The 22,500-nt window shown below is 41.2% G+C and overlaps 2 protein-coding genes across 6 annotated transcripts in view; both read left to right on the forward strand.

Moving 5' to 3' along the window:
- The window catches only part of LOC143032129 (esterase E4-like), a 49,573-nt gene extending 47,857 nt beyond the window's left edge, over positions 1-1,716 (forward strand). Inside the window, exon 13 of the mRNA XM_076196586.1 lies at positions 1,080-1,716. Coding sequence (XP_076052701.1) covers positions 1,080-1,271 — 192 coding nt within the window. The 3' untranslated portion in view covers positions 1,272-1,716. The remainder of the gene's footprint in view (positions 1-1,079) is intronic.
- Positions 1,717-17,029: 15,313 nt separating this feature from the next.
- LOC143032362 (U2 snRNP-associated SURP motif-containing protein) overlaps positions 17,030-22,500 on the forward strand; it is a 101,770-nt gene continuing 96,299 nt past the window's right edge. For all 5 annotated transcript variants that reach the window (XM_076196987.1, XM_076196988.1, XM_076196989.1 and 2 more), the window contains exon 1: positions 17,030-17,052. In XM_076196987.1, coding sequence (XP_076053102.1) covers positions 17,045-17,052 — 8 coding nt within the window. In that variant the 5' untranslated portion in view covers positions 17,030-17,044. The remainder of the gene's footprint in view (positions 17,053-22,500) is intronic.

Consider the following 22,500-nt stretch of genomic DNA (forward strand, 5'->3'; position numbering starts at 1 on the left):
GTATGAGAATGGAATCCGAAAGGACATTAAAAACATGGTTACAAATCCACTAGATATATTCAATTGGAAATCAAAGTCACACTGTCATGAGGACACAGGTCACTCCACGCCTTGCTGTATAGATCTGATTCAAGAGCCGGTGGATGGGTTACAAAAATGAAACCACAAAGTGCTGTCATAACAAGGGACTCTCATAGCTGTTGGTTAGTGTTCAGTCATTCTAAAGAGAGGGTCATTGAAATATTTCATATGCAATATGGAAGGCCTTGAAACATCTCTGAATATACGATTTTTTTTTTTTTTTTTTTTTTAGTGAATAGAATCGCCTTCAGCCGGCCAAAATAAGACACACGAAGTCGGCTTCGGTATCGGGCGCAGTCTTTGGTTTGGCAGACGTTTCTGTTTTAAAGTCGAGGGGCCGACTCCCGGCTGAAGACGATCTTGATCGATCGAGACCCTGTTCAGATTGGGATCCGGTTCTCTTGTCAATAATGTCATCCGGTGTTTCACTCAACACAACTCATACGGTACTCCCGGATGATTTTAAACATTTAAGGAGAACTTTCAGGTTCCAGATCCACTGATTACCTTTTTTTCTACAGTGATCTTAAAATGTTTAATAATGGCTGTTATCAATCAATTTTATTAAATTTAAAGACATATTTAGAGAGTTTATGAACAGATGATATAGATATAAACGCTATATGTGGGTGAGATGTCAATGAGAGTTGTATTTCACATCACAATACTATTGTCTTTGATCTTCAAGGACCAGTCATCTACAGCTTCTGAAGCCTTGTTGGCACGGGGCTACTTTAGTATTGGCTCTGCCAGCTACAAATCAACTTACCTGGCAAGTAAATGTTGACACTAGGGTAGTTTGGAGGCAAGTTTACTAAATTTCCGTTGGCATTGGGCAAGTACAGAGATATTTTACAACTCGCTAGCACTATCGGCTATTAAACTAGCTCCGTGTCAACGAGGCTTAAAGAAGCGGATATAGTACATGTGAATAGTAACAGTATTCCTGCAGGAGAACTTTTCATGCTAACTCAAACTTTCTTTCTTGGCCTCTCCAGGAACGCAACCTTTGGCGGCAAACCCTGGCCGTAGTGGAAGAACTTGATGTGTTCAAGGACTACTTCATCGCTACGTGGGTTCTCCTTGCCCTCATCCTCATCTTTCTCATCATCCTCATCGTTGCCATCGTCTTCATCGTCCGGGCCCGAAGGTCCAAGACCTACTCGAGTGGAATTCCCAGGCTGCAGTAGTAACGCTATGCAACTTCCGAATCTCAAGTGCCAAAAAAGTGGAAAATCGAGAGAAATCTTTGCTGTCAATCCTACAGCTGAGTCCAGAATAAGAGAAGAGAATTACTCCTCGGCAGTGCGGAGGTTAATGTTAATTCTTTGAGACATTTGTCTTAGAGGAGAACTAAAGGCCATTGTAAAAATAAATAAATGAATCAATAAATAAACATATAAATAAATAAATGAATCAATAAATAAATAAATAAATAAAATGTGGTGCTACCAATGTAAACATTCTATGGAGTGAGAAGAAAAAGTACCGGGTTCCCAGTGGAAACGTATCAAGGCGTCGTGCACGCCAGCTTTTCATATCAAGTCGAAGATACTACTCGATAATTGTTTTCTATCGCCAAGTATACAGAAACAAAGCATAGACAGACCTGGTCAGGCTGGGAGGCGACCCAAACATTGGTCTTAAAAAAAAAAAATAATAAATAAATAAAAAAATTACGGCTTACCGCAACAGACAGGGCTAGCCCTACCAGGGGTTTTTCACTTCTTACTTCGTGAGAGTAGAATGGTGAGATGAAGTATACAGACGCAAATTACAAACAGATAAGAGATCAGATTTTTTTAGTAATTAAGAATTTGTTGCTGAAGTAAAACAAGAAGTCAGACACTTCACATCAAAGATTTACATACCTTGCATGCTTTGTATTCTACACCAAAACAAAGCAAATTTCTACAAAATCGCATAAACGTAAAAGATAAAAGTTATATAACCATGCGAATTACGATTATAGTAACGTCAGTAGATGTATTGCACAGGCAGAACAATACCTGAAGACAGTTTTGGTATTAGGTATTAGGATGTCTGATACCCATTAGGTATAATAACAATTAATGATTGGAATACGCATCGGTGGTGTGGTGTCCTCATAAGATAAATTATGTAAATAAGATTAAGAGGAGGCAAAGAGTAGCTGCTAAGTTGATTTCAAGCCTCACAGATGAAACGCACAAGAAGAGATACTGAAAGCATTGAACCTACCATCATTGGAAGAGAAAAGAGTAAGAGGTGACTAAGTACAGCAGTAGTGTTCAGGACATTAAAGGGAATAGATGAAATTAATAGAGGAGATTTCTTGGTCTGGGCAAGAGTCATGAGGTCATGGAAACAAGTTTAACCGATTTCAAGAAATGACACACGCACGTGCACGCGCGCGCACACACACACACACACACACACACACACGCACACACACACACACGCACGCACATATATACGCACAGAAACACTCACTCACACAAAATACACACACAGAAACACGCACTCACACAAAACACACACATGCATACACACACACACGCGCGCGCACATACATACGCACAAAAACACGCACTCACACAAAACACACACACACATACACACACACACACACACACACACACACACACACATACACACACACGCGCGCGCGCGCGCGCTTATATATACGTACAGAAACACTCACTCACACAAAACACACACACGCACATACTACATACATACGCACAGAAACACGCACTCACACAAAACACATGCACAGACGCACATACATACGCAAAGAAACACGCACACACACACACACACACACACACACACACACACACACACACACACACACACACACACACACACACACACACACACACACACACACACACACACACACACACACACACACACACACACACACACACACACACACATGGTTAAATTAACGTAACACTGAACATCAGTGTTTCATTTTGTGTATAAAATGATACCAAGCACTGCTTCCACTAGAGTGACAAGACTGTCACTAACGTCTTGACGTCACGCCATTGAGAGTGACAGCACGATGTGTCGGCGTGAAAATGAACGGCGCCTCTCATATCAGTAGTTACAGCAGAAAGATGCTCTGTCGTCGCGCACTAAGCCAAAGATTCAAATATCAGAATACCAGTCGGGAACTCCAAAGCAGGATCTGCGCAGTGCAGACCGAAAATCCGTTTCATGTGGCGCATGTCGTCACGTGGCACTGTTGGAAATCCAATGAACCAGCTAGAAGTTTCCAAGTTATCTAGGACGTGTGCGTGTGTGTGAGGTTGAGAGGCGATGTTTGACTCTATGTAAAGTCTGATGACAGACTTCGACATTCGAATGGCATCATCACATGTGCGAATGTTCAGATCTTCTCTTTGCTCCATGTAAAAACTGTCGTATTATTTTTATTCCACAGGACCCTTATGTCTCGATAATCCAGTTATTCAGTTTCAATGTACTTAATCCCTTCAACATAAGTTTCTTCTCTAATCTGTAGAGAATTGGCTGCCCTTAATTAGGATAAAATTTGTTTAAGTGTGTCATCGTTGCAAAGAGGTTAAGTAATATGAATAAGATATATATGTAGAACAGTTTGGATTTGATAGCGTACTTGATTATGAACGCTGAAACGGCGCAGTGGTGATCGTCACTTGCCCTGGCATCCCTAACTTCCGTTCACCTCCCCTGACTCGTTTTCGCAACAAGGATCCATAGGCGCTTACGAGTGAAAATGAGTACGCCATTCGGGCAGAGTTGACGGCTTCGACCGCAGTCAAAGGCTTTCTCGATTAAATAAATGAGTGTGTGTGGGGGGGGGGTGAGTCTGATTCACTATGGTCTTGGATAATGTGTTGGACTTGTGATCGACAGCTATTTCCCTCCCGGAAGAGAGCTCAGACCTCGTATATGACCGATCTATGGGTAATGCTGTGACCTTACACGCACACAAACACCCAACCCAACCAAGAGAGTTGGAGAAACGAATCACAGCGCAGCCATAATGAAATTATTTCAGCCCTGGGCGTGATTCGAACCCGGACCGCCGTAATGGCGCCTGGGAACTCTATCACTGTGCTATCGAGTGTGTGTGTGTGTGTGTGTGTGTGTGTGTGTGTGTGTGTGTGTGTGTGTGTGTGTGTGTGTGTGTGTGTGTGTGTGTGTGTGTGTGTGATTCACCTTTGGTCTTTGGATCACGGGTTGGACTCGTGATCGACAGCTATTTCCCTCCCAGAAGAGAGCTCAGAGCTCGTATGACCGATCTATGGGTAATGCTGTGACTTTACACGCACACACACACCCAACTCCCCGCCCACGAGAGTTGAAGTAACGACTCGAAGCGCAGCGATACTGAAACTATTTCAGCTCTGGGCAGGATTCGAACCCGGACCGCCGTAGTACAGTCAGGGACTCTACCAACCGCGCCACCGAGAGTGTGTGTGTGTGTGTGTGTGTGTGTGTGTGTGTGTGTGTGTGTGTGTGTGTGTGTGTGTGTGTGTGTGTGTGTGTGTGTGTGTGTGTGTGTGTGTGTGTGTGTGTGTGTGTGTGTGTGTGTGTGTGTGTGTATGTGTTTGTGTGTGTTTTAAATTACTTTCCTTCTTCGGATACCCTGTTGTGGTATGGCAGTTATGCGCACGCCTGGCAGGCGCTGAAAATGTCAAGCGCGCAGTTTCGAGTTCTCGTCACGCGAAGCCAGAGCCTTTTCGCCGGGCGGCCTCCCTCCCAGCCCTGAACAGGTTCGTGACATAAAACCAAATCACTGTAACATTCCCATGTTAATACGACAACCATACTTTTTCATTGCATAAGAATGAAGGAGGCTGCAGAAAACCATAAGGCTTCCACTAGGCAGTTCCATGTCAATTACCACTTATCATCCTCATCCATAAAGGTATCTAACCTTCTCTTAAAACAAACAATTGCTTCAGTGCTCACTACATGGTTACTAAGCTTATTCCATTGGTTAACCACTTTATAAAAAAAAGAATGTTCTTTCCTATTTCCTTCTTAAATCTAAAATTCTCCAATTTGAACACTTCTATTAGATCCCCCCCTCCCCATTACTTTTGTTTGTTCCCATTGTTGTAAACGCCCTTTCTCAAACATTGTGGTCCACAAATGTATTCATGTTACAATGGCATCTAACATCTAACTCCTGAGCACAGAAGAGCACCTTTAGGTAAACGTGACCTCCCAAGTGCCTCAGAGTCTTCCCCTTGAACAATCCGTCCATGCAGTGGCGCATTGTCCGGCTTCTGTCCAGGCAGTTGATGGACGACTTTGTTGTGCAATTGAAGGTTGAACCTAAGGTTGAACGGATATTTGCTCGAGCGGGACCCCGCTTAGACAGCGGCCAACCCACTCTTCAGCTGAATAAAATCGTTCGGTATTCACCGCAGGTAAATCTAGAATGTGTGCCGCTGCACCAAATATGTGAATATATATATTTCTAGTTCACTTTTATAATTAGAATTAAATGATAATATTACCCTTCCTGAAGCTATTATTTTTCACCTTTATTTTATATACGAGTATGTCATTTGAGTAATAAAGTAATGTGACATAAGGTCGTCTTTATGAGATTCCTACTCTTTCTGGGGCCATCGTCAACTGATTGAAACAATCTTTCTTTAACAAATCGAAATCTAGAAATTGTGTCGCTAAGTTGAAGGGTCAGTGGTAAGCAGTGGGCCCATACCAAAGCCCTGAACCAATCGGGTTAATTGTGCCTCATGTAGAGTGGAGAGTGGTGGACTGGTTTCAATCGCGTTTGAGTCCAGCAGCAACAACCGGCGACTTTACGTCTTGTGCTTCAACTCCGGGCACGTAGGGCAAAGGTGACGACCTTTCTCTCTGTAGCTAAGCTCCTCTAGGCGTGGGCTCTTCACATTGATCTCATCTGATCAGAAAAAAAAGATGAAGGACGTTTTGCGCTTTTTATTATCGTTTATTTATTTATTATTATTTTTTTTTTCGTACTAGATGGTTATTCCAGAAGGTGTTGTCCTTTATGTTTATGAGCTCTCTTTACAATTTTGCAGACAAGGTCATCATATTAAGACAGCAGGACAAGACTCGCAGTAATGGATTTGATTGGACAAATTTAGATTTAAGAAGGAAATAGGAAAGAATTGGTTTACCAATAGAGTGGTTAACGAATGGAATAGATTTTGTAACCATGTAGTGAGCGCTGAAACTATCGGATGGGGATGACAATTGGTAATGGACATTGAACTGCCTAGTGTAGGCCTTATGGTCTCTTGCAGTCTCCTTCATTCTTATGTTCTTATAAAGGGTTGTACTGCCTCGTCTAATCCCTCCGGGAGTGACATCGTCTTGCTCGTTTTCTGCACTGCCGCCGCCAGGCTATTTGTCCCTCATTCTCTTTACTGCAGGATCTCGCTTAGCTCTATCGGGAATGACGACATGTCACGTAAATATTTTCCCTTTCGCCTCTTGACTTTATTCAGACAAAGGAAACTCATGTCACTAACTAAAGCGTTGGTCCCATATCATAGCGAAGGGTCTGGGGTGGTCTTGTCTTCTCTCCACGAACCCTCGTCTTCCTCTGAATAGAATTTGGTGTCAGCTAGGACAACACCTCTAAAGTATGCCACATTGTAAAGACCGGTGCAATGACCGAACTTGGCAAGAGCGTCACACGAGGACAAGGCACGGCGCAGTGCGGCCAAGGTGCTACATAAAAAAAATAGGGCCACCTGTCAAACTCCCAAAGTATCTCCGTCACTTGACACGCGTCCAAGCCATCAAGTAGCCAACTTATTTTTAAACTCTTGCGTGCAACACGGCCTCTCTTAACAACGGCGGCAGAGGAAGCTAGTATGTGTTCATGAAGCCGTGTGGAATCAATATTCATTGATAAAAGCCATCGAGGTAAGACTGAGGACGTCTCTGTTCGTTCACAAAACCAAACCTACTTTGGGAGATGCTACGTATACGCCAAGACTAGCATGACCGCCTGGCCTGCTGCAAACACAGACACCTGCGGATCATGGTCTCCCGAAAGCTGGCCTAAATTGGTTCGATAATAACTCACACAAACATGGGGCAAAAAAAAAAAAAAGATTATATCTATCTAAAAATTCTGCTTTAAAGATAAACTGTGCGCATGGATAATTGCCAGATTTTAATACGATGCTATAAGATATCCTCATTTTTTACTTATACATTCATCTATAATGTTTATTTACTTATCTATTGATTTATTCAGAGGTTTGCTTGCCTACCTAATTGTTTGTTTATTCATTGATTTATTTCATTTAATTATCTATTTACTTGGAAAATCAAGGAGGCAAATAGATAAGCACCTAATTTGTTCCCCACGTTAAATCAAAATAAACAAGAACACTTACAACAGGTTTTTTTTTCTCGCTCCCTCCTCTCCCGTCTCTCTCTCTCGCTCTCTCTCTCTCTCTCTCTCTCTCTCTCTCTCTCTCTCTCTCTCTCTCTCTCTCTCTCTCTCTCTCTCTCTCTCTCTCTCTCTCTCTCTCTCTCTCTCTCTATCTATCTATCTATCTATCTATCTATCTATCTATCTATCTCTCTCTCTTTACCTAGTTGCATTATACGGGAAGGGATCTATGCTCGTAGTGTGTGTGTGTGTGTGTGTGTGTGTGTGTGTGTGTGTGTGTGTGTGTGTGTGTGTGTGTGTGTGTGTGTGTGTGTGTGTGTGTGTGTGTGTGTGTGTGTGTGTGTGTGTGTGTGTGTGTGTGTGTGTGTGTGTGTGTGTGTGTGTGTGTGTGTGTGTGTGTGTGTGTGTGTGTGTGTGTGTGTGTGTGTGTGTGTGTGTGTGTGTGTGTGTGTGTGTGTGTGTGTGTGTGTGTGTGTGTGTGTGTGTGTGTGTGTGTGTGTGTTTCTGACGGTAAAGTAGTTGTGGGTATACCCAAATCCGAATCCTTCACTTTTTATGGCGGTGGTGTTGCAAGCCCAACAGCTCAGAATTGGAGTAAAACCACCGGTAAATTGAGCACATCCTGTATACTCATTTCGAAGTCAACGGGTATTTGCTGAGGCGACACATGATAGTCTTGTCCCATTACGTTATCATGTGCAGCAACGCTGCAGCGACGCATTGTCATGGTCTTGGTTTGGGTCCAAGGCGAACACCCACATTGGGAGACTGGGGTCACAAAGGCCGTGTTGTCTTCCCGCAGGGGCTCCTACGCCACGCGATATTCCTGTGGGGACTATCTATTATATTGAAGGTTACGCCCAGGCATCTATTGGTTTCATAGTCAGATCCTCCGTGTATATGGCACATCATTAATAAAATATCCGTATTTTTAATCTACAAATTTTTCATCTGGAAAAAGTAAAAGAGTTGGAAAATGCAGCCAAAGAGTTAAGGCTCAATGGATTTACCTCATTTAGTGACTGGAGGGCCAACCCCGAAAGGAACCGATCTAAATTACTTGGACGGACGGAGGCGATCTTGAGCCAAAAGAAGAGCCAAACAAATCGGAGTTTGGGTCTTCGATTACTAGGTTAGGTTGAAGCAGCCATGAAGTCAATGTTGACGGATAAATCCCCTAAAAAATTATGTTGGACATATGTAGTGAAACTATGATTTTTTTTTTTCTTTTTTTTTTTTTTTTTAAGGATCTCAGTGCTGGAACTCACCATCCTTCTATTGATAGTGATTTTTTTTTTTTTTTTTTTTACAATAGTAAGGTTATTTCAACAGGCTTATCTCGCCGAATGAGTGAGTGATAGAGTAATGATATGCAGGCAAAATAATTCTTTTAGAAAAGGGTTCTTGCTCCTGAAAGTCATGCCAATGTATGTTTAAAACAAATATGATTTTTTTTTTAATTTTCACAGATAAAATTAGCTATGTGCGACAATTTTCTTATAACATGTGTTCTCTCAATCCTACTCGTAATATTACAATAACCAAAACCTAAATATTCCATGTACTAAAACGAGATATAGCCACTGAGTGATTTTACAAAGCTATGAATTAACTTAGTTTTAGTCTATTTGTGATAAAGAAAATACTTGAACTACCTTTAGAAAGAATGTTTTTAACATGATATGAACTTATACATACTCGTACATGGTATCAAATTTTGGTGGGATGTTTGTATAAGATTTAACCTCGATCCTGTGGACTTAGTCCTATAATGTACGTAGTTCTTTCTTCAATTATTTGATGTCATTACAACTTCCACCACAATTGAGTAGTTGAATGGTTTCTAGTTGTCTTGATTTTCTTCTTATTTTCGCCTCGGTTGATTGGATATTGGAGGTAAGGTTTCCTTTGGACTTCTTTAGAAGTACTTGAACGATCTACTTGATTTGACTTAGGTGGTTCTCGAATAGTCCCAGAAGTTTGAATAAAAAAAAAATTGAATGTTGTATGTCTTCGGCTGCTGCTTGATTAGTAACGCGTGTAGTGTGAAGAAATGGAAGAATTTTTGAGGGACCATTTGGGAAGGAAGTGACCTTTAAGGAATCTGGCTTGAGAGTGTCCACTAATGCCGGGTCACTCTCGCATTTATACAAACTCACATGGTCATCATCCCTACATGTGAGTGGAGACATCCCGATCTTTGGCATAAAAAGTCATACACGACGTGGTGCTTTTTCAGGAGCCCTCCTGTCGAGAGTTTTTTTTTCAGAAAGAGTTGAAAGATTCTCCTAGATTTGTGGTAAATGGCAAGTTTAACCTTGTCCTCTTCTGCAGCTGGGAGAAAAGACCAACTGCCCCACTGAAGAAGAAGTAGAGAACGGATTCCTTCGAAACTACCCCTCCCCTCAAGTAAAGGACAGCAAACAGTTCACAGACGTAGTCTCTGTTCAAAATATCCCAAGTTGTTTTACGTTATTTCAAAACTACTGCGCTACCCCCCCCCCTCAAGTTAAGGACAACAAACAGTTACACAGACGTAGTCTCTGTCCAAAATATCCCAAATTGTTTTACCTGATTTCAAAACTACTGCGCTAACCCCCCCCCCCCCCCGACGGACCAAACTACATCCCATGCTCCTCTTGACTGCATGAAATTTACCTCAACAGCCTCCTCCTGCCCTCCCGCAAGCTCCGCTATCCTTTTTTCATCACTGCCTTTGGTGCCCTGAACGACACCATATGCATTCTACAAGAACAGTGCCCATAATATTCCACAAGCAATTAGTATCTTGTATAGGATCTTTGCACAGTCATGGATACCGTTAATCATGGCTGCGTTTAGAATACTGCAGTGGAACTGCCGGGTAATCAACACCTCCCGAAACCTCCTAGTACAGTACTTCGCCCAACACACCTCTGATTTGGCTGTCCTACAGTTACTACGGACCCAATCTTAGTAACTACCACCTCTGCTAAACTTTCATTGGCCACTCTTTTCGAGAAAGATGGAAATGGTGAGATATGTGTCATCGTTTATGTTGCCAGTGGACTAGCAGCATAGCGCGAGACGTTCTCCAAATCACCCAGAAGGAAAGGTATGGGGTGGTCAACTCCGTAAGTGGAAAGCAACTAAGCCACTTCAATCGCTGTGACGCCCTTTGAAATGACGGTTACTCTCATCCCTTCACCGGGTTTAGCCTCCCAGCTAGACCTGGTTGACCAAACCTCTGAAAAGCAGCTTCAAGGGGAGAGATGAGCAACCATGGTGAACCACATCCTGAAAGAAAATAGTACGGCGGAAACACCTGGCCTATTAGCGTTTTGTGGAGAAGGGCTTTGATGCCAGTCACATGGTCATGAAACAAACCTAAGCACAATGGAAGAAGACTATTGTCTAAGCCAAGTTAATCCTTGGGAAAAGTTCAGGAGTAAAGATGAAGACCTCAGTGCAACTTGCAGGAAGCTCAAAATCTTTGAAGCGGTGTTACAATCCTCCCGAAAAACCTTGTCACCATAGGCGGAAGAATCCTCCTGCCAACCTACCAGAAACACAACAGTGCCTGCGTCGGGAAAAAAGAAAATTTATTGTACCTCTTTCCTCCTAAGAGTTCTTACCATGTTCAAATATCGTAAGACTTTGAGGGCTGCCACCCAAAGTGTCAAATTGTTACGGCATCAACTAAGGTAGACACATCCTTCCCCACTTTCAAATGAGTCTACTGTCTACACTTAACAAAAGCTGGGCACAGGGTGTCGCCCTTAAAGCCAGGAAGATGGCCACAGCTGTTCCGATTCCAAAAACCAATAACCAGAAACATATGGTTGCAAACCACAGCCCCATCTCCCTCATTTTACACGTTGGTATGCCCTCTAAGGGAATCGTCCTAAACCACTTCAGAATTCTAGAAAAATAGAAACATCACAGACTACATTGTGCTACTCTCTGGGCACATCTGCAAGGATAGCTGTAGAAAAGTTTTATACACCACACCTGTTCTCTGGATATCGCCCGAGTTTTCGGCATAGTCTAGCACGCCAACCTCCTATTAAAGCTGAAGTCGCTGGGAGCCTCCTTGTTACTGTACTGATTCATCCACTCCTTCCATTCCTGCCGCTCAACAATGTTGTTTTTCAAAAGAATTCTGAATGACCGTAAGACCATTGACATGGCGTCCCCGGGACTCCGTAGTGGCCCAGTCCTCTCCACACTGATACTTATGAACATAAGGAAAGGCCTGCGAAATAATTAAATCACAAGAGCCTATGCAGATCATATAGCCCCGTCGCAAAGATCCAGGTGTGAGTGCACGAAGAAGGATTCTTTTCAGCACAAGTTAGAACTTCGACTCTTCAGAGTCAAGTGGACTACGTTCTCTCCCACCTACAAAGTGTTATCTACAGCCAAAGTGGTATACGTCTGCGCACCATCTTAGTAACAGGGGAGGCCCTTATGTGAACTAAAAATTTACTAGCGGGTACGGCAAAGCGGTGACACATTCAACGTCGGTTAGATAATTGGGTGTCGCTTCCCAAAGAAATGACCGTTGGACCAAACAGATGCAACAGACATTAACAATGTTAGGCACGTCCTCAACCTCATCCGGGTTGTTCGGCATGAACGATGGGGTCAGCACAGAGATACGCTAGTACATATCGTTTTCTGTTTGACGTTCATGCTCTGCACGACTTGCAATTGTCGGCTGTCGGCCGCATGATTACAGACATTCTCCTTTTACCTGAGGCCCCCTTCAACCTCTTCCATCCAACCCATTCTCGGTCTTCCCTCAAATGCACTCCATCCACCTCTGCCTTCCACATTTTTTTTGCTAGTCTTCATTCACTATGCATCCTCGTGAATTTGCTTTTTTGTAGTCTATTGCTGTTTTCTTTTATGTTAGTTTTATTTTTTCCTCTAGTTCTTTAGTAATATTTATTGGGAAATTGTATGAGGGAAGATCATGCATGAATTCCTATGTTGTTTGTGCTCGGAGAATGGATGAACATACTGTTATGTTAAGGAAAGTTACTCGTTGGTTACGTTGAGTGTTTGTGTGTTTAGGCAAATTGGGTGGTGTGCATTCAGATTACCTGCCAGTATGTGGCTTGTCACTGAGCTGAGAGGTAAGAATATAGGAGTATAGCCCCAGGAAGCTAATATAGGGGGTGGTATATACTGTAGATATTTGTCATGTTGTAAGTTGTTTTATTTATCTATGTTTAGGCTGCCTGTTAAGTTTGTGTTATTGGAGAAAGTTATGCTGTTGTGTATCACTGTTATGAGTCTACCTGTATGTTGAACGACGGTAGTGTGGATAGTGGTATTGGTTTACTTCCTATGTGTATGTTGTATTTATTTGGGAATTGAAACAATTCTTTGTTTGTTTGTGATACTCTTGACATTTATTTGCAGTATGTTTAGAGTGTGTTTTTGTACAGAAATGTTTTAGGGTGCTTGTGTTGATGTGTGATGATTGCAGCTCCAACTCTTTGTGCACTGGGTTGTGTTGGTAGGTGTAGCTCATGTGTAGCATGTGTTGTACTTAATGGATATTTGTGAGAAATTTACAGCCTTTGTGCATGTAGGAATTGTACATGGGCCTCTTTGGCGTATATGTTTTCGACTAGATGGAGATGTGGGAGGGCAAGCACTGGGGTACTGACCCCCTTAAAAAATAATAAACAAAAATAAACAAATAAATAATTGAAAGAGGGGGATAGCTTGTTAGGAAGTGATAGAGATTGTAGTTTCTGACTCCAACCCGGAAACCAGGTACCGGCTCTTTGAGCCCACACCTCTTTGTGGAAATGTAAATAAATCAACATCTTTGCAGACAGGAAGTGTCTGGAACTTCTCCCTCGGATTCTCAGTCCTTTCCCAGTCGGCGGTGCTACGTCTTGCAGGCAGGTTGCGGTAGAGCCTTTTCCTCTTTCTTAAATGATATTCCATGCCATTGTGATCGTCCTTGATGAGACCGATCAGCGGATATGACAGGTATGTAGAGATTCACCTGGGACGGTAGGTCTGACGCTGAAGTTAGAGTTATGGATGGTCTAAAAGAACCTGTTACCACATATCCTCCCCATTGCGAGATAAGAAAGAATAAATGAGAGGCAGAGTGGAGCGCGTAACTGTAGGAGTACGGTGTAATGGAAGGAGAGTTGAGTGGAGGTAGGTAGGCTATAGGTTGACTACAGACGCCGGGTGAGTTGTTACGTGAAATTCAAACTCCCATATCACCTGCTCACGTAATTATGGCACACGACGTTATACCCCAAAACACATCTACTCCCACATGAAGCTTTGCTTTCGTCACCACGTGAATAGCGACTCGCACGTGCAACATTGCAACAACGCGATCACTCGATGACGTAGGTGGTCGTCGTCTGGCCGTTGAGCGTCGCCCGCGGCACGCAGACGGCGATGCAAACTTGCAACGGGATGCGATCTTGCATCGCTCTCCTCCCGTAAGCCTCCTAGAGCCCCGTTGCAACTGCGAGGTGGTCTTGTTGACGTACTCTAGTGCCACATATCCTGTTTAGTTACAGAGTGCTGTGATTGTGCCCTTCTTAACGCCATGACACCCGTCACAGTGTAGCTGAAGACGGACGGTTTTATTCAGCTTAAGGAGCATCACCTTAAACGTGTTAACACCCAATATGTGTGACATAGTGAACCTCTTTAGGGATTATATTGCGGATAACACCATCATAAGAACATAAGAACATAAGAAATAAAGGAGACTGCAAAAGACCATAAGGCCTACACTAGGCAGCTCCGTATCCATCACCACCTGTCATCCCCATATAAAGTTGTCTAATCGTTTTAAAACAACTGATAGTTTCAGCGCTTACTACATGGTTACTAAGTTTATTCCATTCATCGACCACCCTATTAGTAAACCAATTTTTGCCTATTTCCTTCTTAAATCTAAATTTGTCCAGTTTGTACCCATTACTGCGAGTCCTGCCCTGTTGTTTTATTATGATGACCTTGTTTGCATCACCCTTGTTATAGCCTTTGATCCACTTGAACACTTCTATTAGATCAAATTTACGTCCATTCTGTAGGACGGAGACCAAAACTGTACCGCATAGTCAAGGATGGGTCTAACTATCGCTAGGTAGAGTTTAATAATTACCTCTGCACTTCTATTCGTTACCGTCCTAGCAATGAAGCCTAATGCTCTGTTAGCTTTATTTCTGGCGCTAATACACTGCTTCCTGGTTTTAAGGTCCGGACTCACCAGAACTCCCAAGTCCCTCTCGCACTCTTCGTCCAAGTCGTTTATATACATAATGAACAACAAGACCCAAAACCGAACCCTTGTGGCACTTTGTCGAACGCTTTGCTAAAGTCAAGGTAAATAACATCGTAATTTTCATTGTTAAATTATGCCCTTCAATGTGTTCTCTGAGTCTTAAAAACAGGAACAACGTTTGCCTGCCTCCAAGCAGTTGGAACAGGATTTATTGAATATTTCAGTTGAGATTTTGTAGCTTTAAGTCTGTCAATCTGCTTGACTACTTCCTCTTTACTAATGCTGATCTCATCAGTAAATACCGATAGAAAATAATTGTTAAACTCCTCACTCATTTTTTCTTCCGATTCAATCATGATATTTTCATTGTTTTTAATTGGTCCTATTCTTTCTTTATTTTTTGTTCTATAGAGGTGAAAGAAACCCTTTGGGTTGGATTTTGCTTGACTGGCAACCATGATTTCATAATTACGTTTCGCTGAACGTGTATTCTTTTTAACCAGCTTTTCCATTTCGTTATATCTTGATCTAAGGTGTGTTTTCCCGTTCTTTATTATTACGTAAAGTCCTCTTTTCATTCCGATCTCATGTTTCAATCTGTCCGTCATCCATTTGGAGTATTACTATTTTTCCGTATTGACTTCAGGGAGATAAATATAGTTTGTGCATTAATAATTACATCAGTTAGATTGCTATACATGTCATTTAAATTACTGACCTGACTGCTGGGCCCTCGCCCCCAATTGACCTGCCCTGAGGTTATATCCTTCTATTTCGATTTCCGGAAGAAAATGTTTATCAGATCCAGGATTCAGTAATAGCTATAACATCGAAATTTTCTACGCATGCTTTACCTCGCAGCAAATCAATTTTGTTAATTATGCTCCTGCTATTTGTATAGTTTAAGTTTATCTTCCATCCATCAGTAGAGATAACGTCACCCTGGTGAAGGGGTCAAATGTTCAGAAGCTTACGACCACTGTTTTTTATGCTATCTTTTTTCTTTCATCCTTTCTTTCCTTTCTCTCTTTTCGCGAGTGTCACCTCCAAAGAAATATCGAGTGAAGCTCCTCATAGTCCATCAAGCCAGGATTCTTTTTTTTTTCAGAAAATTTCCTCTCGTTTCTAGAATTTTCAACCCTCCACCGGGGAAGGTTGAGGCGGGCTATGACGTCATATGTAAACAAAGAGCGGAGGTGTAGCATTGATCCTTACCATCTGTGTTTAACCTCATCGTCACTAGCGAGGTGCCACAGGGATGGATGAAAGAGCCAGACCCAAAGAGAAAGTGTCATCCGGGAGGAAAGAGTTCATAAGAAGACACGGACATGCTCATCACTAGCTCCTTTCCCTCAATCCTAATCCCAGCCCTGACCTCAGTTCTGATCCCATCCTGAACCCATATCCTAACCCGATTCCTGGTCCAAATCATGTCCCTAACCCTTAATCCCCTCGCTCAGCGCCCGTGAGGAGCCTTTTGTGGGTTCCCATAAAGTAAGAAGAGGGAAAAAGACGTGACTTCTTCGCGACCGAAGAGGCACCACAGAAATGAATCGAAACGTCTGGCGGCAGCCGCCATAAAGGAGAAAGGACCACCCGGTGCGGAAGGGATTAAGGTGAAGAGAGTGAGGTAGTATATGCTGTGTAGCGTCTTTGTTTACTGGACTTAATGTAAAAGGATATCAGAGAGGTCAAGAGAGAGACCGCCCAGCCTGGCTTCTAAGGAGATAGGAGATACTCAAGCCAATCTATGGGTCGTGGAGAAAGCAACATGGGGTAAAAGAAAATGCAGAAAATTTAAGTCGGTATTTGTGATTTTTTTTTTTTTTTTTTTTTTTTTTTTTGTATCGAATCATCTCACTCAAAGACTAAGTGGAAAAAAGTCCTACGTTTTTCGTTTTTTTTTTTTTTGAGGGGGGTGAGGAGGCTGGAAAGAAAAGAAAATTCCATGCCCGGAATGAAATACTAGTTACAAGTGAAACTAATTTTCAGTGTTGGTGAACATCTCGAAAATATCGCATAAGTCACACGTTACGGTCGCACTTAAAACGAATTTTATAAAGAATTCATAAAAGAAAAATCACAGGTATATCGATCCAACTGATGAACGCCTTCGTCACCGAAAAAGTGTCTCGGAGGTGAATAATATAGCCCGGCGGCAGCCTGAGCAAGAGGAAAAGTGCCAACCGGTAGGAAAGGGGATGTTTCATGCCGTACCTGTACCATTACGTTGGACTACAAATCTACACACGTTCTCTCACATAAAAGAATAAAATAGGTATCACCTCCATTGGATTTAATTCTCTTCGATCGTGTGGATGTTATGGTAAGTGTCTTTTCTTTCTTTCTTTTTTTCTTGGTTTGCGGGGCCAGTACTTGTTCGGACCTCAATCTTGCGGTTGGTTCGGTACACTTCATATACACGGTATGTTGCTCACGCGATGTCACTGTTAACGCGATGCTAGTGTCTTTAGTATGGGCACCCCGATCTAAGGGGAAGGGGGCACCCTTCAACCGCCGGCAGCGCGCGTCTGGGGGAAGGTATGACCCAAAGAAGCTGACTGATGTGACACTAAGCCATTTCACATCAAATATCCTACTTTTTTTTTTGGGGGGGGGAGGGGGATGTTGTCTGCGCTTATAAGATAAAGGTAATCGCTTTGGCCATATCTAAGGACCTCTTTCTATATATATATATATTTTCCATTTAATTTAATTTTACTTACTTATTTACTTTATTTACATATTTGTATTTGTTTACTTATTTATTCATTGTTTCTTTTGTCTATCTAGTTATTCATTTATTTATCTATTAATATGTTTATCCATTTATCTACACACACACAAATACACACATACAAACACACACAGATACACACGTTTGAGGCTATATAGGTATCATGAATTGGAGAGTAGTAGACGGGACCCAACGAGAGTTGTTTCATTCGAGTATACTACAATTAGGTAAATTAGCTCTTTGTATATATATATATATATATATATATATATATATATATATATATATATATATACACACATATATATATTGATGACGCAATCGGTTAAGTCACTAACACTTGTCACATGCTAGCCTGGGTTCGAGTCTTTAGTCGTACCATGTTTCATTTTCTGCGTGTTGGCTTCCGCGAGTCTCTCGATGTTGATGGGTTAGAATTAAAGTGTATTGTGGTTGATGAAAATGTATATGTGTTAACTGGGACCCGTTCAGTGTTGTACATATATATATATATATATATATATATATATATATATACATATATATGTATATATATATATATATATATATATATATATATATATATATGACACACAGGAAACCCACAGTCGGAGAAAATAAACTTCGAATAAAGAAGAATCCTATATTTCGGCTATCAACTATAGCCCTCTTCAGGAAAGTACATAAGACAGAGAACAGAGGGGACTTATAAGTTACAGAAAAGAGAAGGAATGTGGACAGATGGCGGTTCGACGATGCAGTAGTGCCGCTCTCAATTCGACAACTAATTTAGCGACTCGAGTTCATGTCCTGACCAGAATTGAAAATCTCAGCGTTGTTGCACTGCGAGCCGGTACTCCAACTCTGGTAGGCAAGGATTTTTTTTTTCTCTCTTTTTGTAAAATCAGGTCATTATCCATAGATCGGGCCATACGTGTATATGAACTCTGAGCACTCATCCGGGAAAGTACATGTCGATCACGTGTCCAACACGTGATCCAAGAGCGTGATGAGTTAAAAACACAAACATTCACAAACATGCACAAACATACACAAACATACACACACACACACGCACACACACACGCACACACACACACATACGCGCGCGCGCACACACACACACACACACACACACACACACACACACACACACACACACACGAATATACACATGAAAGGGTGTCCTTTGTTATCCATTGGGGACAAATAATATCTGACTTTTTTGCTTAAAATAAACTTGTGTTTTGGGTTGAATGTAAAAACACGAGCTCAGTTCCGTCTCTATCACACACACACACACACACACACACACACACACACACACACACACACACACACACACACACACACACACACACACACACACACACACACACACACACACACACACACACACATACGTACACACGTACACACACGTACACACACACACACACAAACATATACACACACACACACACACACACATATATATATATATATAAATATATATCTATATATATATATATATATATATATATATATATATATATATATATATATATATATATATATATATATACGTGAGGAGTTGTAGTCCAGGATTTTTTTTTTTTTTTTTTTTTTTAAGTACACACTGGACTCGTCGTTTGAAGTTTATTCCTACGTTTCGAACCCTGTCCGGGGTTCGTCTTCAGGGTAATACAGTGGTAGCAAAAGGTTAGGTAACCTCGGTAACCGTTACATTCCAGAAAAATACAAAAGTTACACATCACAAAGATTGAGCATAGTATAACCCGAAAATAACTCCAAATGGACCCCATATCACATAATTCACACATCAACACTAGTATCAAAAATAGCATAGCAAATGAAATCTTACACTAAAACATGTAAACCTGCCTAACAATAATGCGAAGTTCCAATACGATTTAGCTACCGTCGCCCGTAATGCGAAAGATCAAAGCTAAAAAACTATAACATAGAAATATACAATACAACAATAAAACGAACACAAAGAAAGCATATGAAAAATATAAGAAAAATGAGTGACCTACCAAGATGTACAAAAAGTCCGCATGCCAGGATGCACCGCAATACAGCGTAATGCTGGTAAGCACCACAGCGTGTAATAACCACACGTCTGGGACAAATCTCACCAAACAATCAACTGAACCGCTGACTCAGAATAAACATGAGTAAGATGGGAAATTTATAAACAACCTTCCGTCACTACTTCCTGATGGACACTACGTTTCCTAAGATGAACTCACGTCAGAAGACAGAATCACATAAACTGAAAAATAATCAACCATATGCACCGCTAACACAGACATGAATTGATTAAATGAGATAACGGTTCTCACAAGCAAATACAAGAGTTAGGAAACTCATCCGCCGAAATACATAACACATTAGCCATAGAAAGAACATAAAGTGAGCCAGAGAAAAGCCACAGATGGGCCGAGTGTCCACACGCAAGAATGCCCCGCGAAACATTCATTGATTAAATCCGGTCGTTTACGGGCGACGGTGGCTAAATCGTATTGGAACTACGCATTATAGTTACGCAGGTTTACATGTTTTAGTGTAAAATTTCATTTGCTATGCTATTTTTGATACTAGTGTTGATGTGTGAATTATGTGATATGGGGTCCATTTGGTGTTATTTTCGGGTTATACTATGCTCAATCTTTGTGATGTGTAACTTTTGTATTTTTCTGGAATGTAACGGTTACCGGAGTTACCTAACCCAGTGTACGAAGGAGACCCCCCCTTTAATATAGATTTCCTTTTGCTACCACTGTATTACCCTGAAGATGAACCCCGGACAGGATTCGAAACCTAGGAATAAATTTCAAACGACGAGTCCAGTGTGTACTTTCTTTAAAAAAAGAAAAGAAAAGTGTATATAAAAATATATATATATATATATATATATATATATATATATTTATATATATATATATATATATATATATATATATATATATATATACTCTGGCTCTTGTCTTTTCTTAGTACATTCGGACACGTGCTTTCTGTAAGAAATAAAAAAAAACTTCGCTGAACGACAAAAATAGATAAATAAATAGATGAATAAATTCTTATTCGAGTGAATTCAAAAACTCAGAAAATATTACATTCAATTATTCAGTTTCGAAGTTTATTCCACTCACTAACGACGCTGTTGGCAAGGTTTATTTCTATGTACTTCAAGGTTCTGACATTATGAGTGCATTATTCTTTAATTTTTATTTTATTTTTTCATCTTATCAGTCATTACCAATAAAGCAAAGTAGCTAATTAGGTAGAGAAAAGTGAATGTAGTTTGCTTGATTCATCTACTTCCCGATGTGAATAGAGCCCATCGAAATAGATTGATGTGATGTCGCGCTTTGTTGAACACCCCCTTTTAATCCTTTTGTTACAAGGGGAGAACCACGGAGTGCAATAAAATCGACCGTGGCAATCAAGACAAAAAGAAGAGAGCCAACTGGCACGGAAGGGGTTCAGATCATATTTACCGTTCTTTGATCCTTCCCCTGTGATAATTGTTTCTTGTGATCCGACTGAGCTGAATAAATCCTTTCTCCATCGCGCATTATCAAATACGTTGCAGTAGCATTGGGTCGTGCAGAAGTGATCTAATTCTTTGCTTCAAAAGGGCATTATCACGATACCAACGATTTATGTACTCTATTAACCATTCACTTACTCATTTTTATTTATCTATTCTATTTTTTGTCTAAGTAATCAGGTATTTATTTGTTTATTCACTTATCATCTATTTACTTAGATATTTATTCAAGTGCTTCTTTTAGTTATCTATTACTATATATTTTACTATCATCTATTATTTAGATATGTATCTATTTCTATCTATTTATTTTTATTTGTTTATTTATTTCCAACATGCTAGGTTATGCATTTTTGCGCCGACTTAATTAACTATTTATTCAGCTTTAAACATTGATGATTATTTTTCTATTTGTTTTTACTGACGTGAGCGTGCGTATGTGTGTGGATTTATCTAAATGGTTGTGTAGAAAGTTATTGGAGGAATGTGAATATAGTAGTGTTGGGAGATCTCAATGCTAGAGTAGGAGGCGAACCCACAGATATATTAGTAGGTAGGTACGGGGTATCAGGTAAGAAAAGATAGCAGAGAGCTGTCAAAGACGTGCTTGCAAAAGGGAGATGGTGATAAAAAAAGACATTATTTAAAAAGAAGCGAATGAATATATATGGGGGAGGGTTGTGACTGGGATGGTGGTCAGGAGGGCATTAATGGAATTTGTAGTGGTGGCTAAAATAAAGATTGGAAGAGTTGTGAGCGTAAATGTATTCAGTAGCCTGTAGGCTTCACCAGCAATCTTATCGATGTTTTTTTTTCAAACAACAAGTCCTGCTATACAACTACTTCCACTTTCTTCTCCCGCCTACCTATATTGATCTTGTCGTCACTCACAGTATATATACATCTTGATCTCTTTTCATTTTTACACTTATTAAGGTCATGACACTTCTTAACATCTACTTCGTTTTCCAATGTTTTCCCCACTATCATTGTAGTTATTTACAACTATCTTCATTCACGATCTTCACCGACTTTGCATTACACGCAAGCATGTTGATGTAACAGCTCAGTCCCTCCAGCATATCAACTGCATACACCAGAAACGTAACTGAGGCCAATGTCACAGCGTGGGAGGTCGAACGTGTGGGTTCGAATCCTGGCCACATCGCAGAGTAATGGCCCCCAACTCCCGCTCACCTCGAAAGGATTGACACGGGACCTCGCTGTATCCACTTCCATGGCGACATCAGCTTCATCCGGGTACTGACACTCCTAACAGTGGCATACTGTGGACATCGACTCATGCGTTCATGTATGAACTGCTCCGGACCGCCGTAAAGGTTGAGGTCCGGGCGGGTGACAGTCCCGTATATCGTGGAAAAAGAGAGACCAACACCAAGCCCTGAGGCACTCCGCTGGAGACTTATTTCCATGAGTATTTCTCCCTACTAACCGTTCTCATATATCTTCTGTCG

This window comes from Oratosquilla oratoria, chromosome 13 (genome assembly GCF_046742065.1).
Source record: "Oratosquilla oratoria isolate Oo_2021 chromosome 13, ASM4674206v1, whole genome shotgun sequence".
Lineage (NCBI taxonomy): Eukaryota > Metazoa > Arthropoda > Malacostraca > Stomatopoda > Squillidae > Oratosquilla > Oratosquilla oratoria.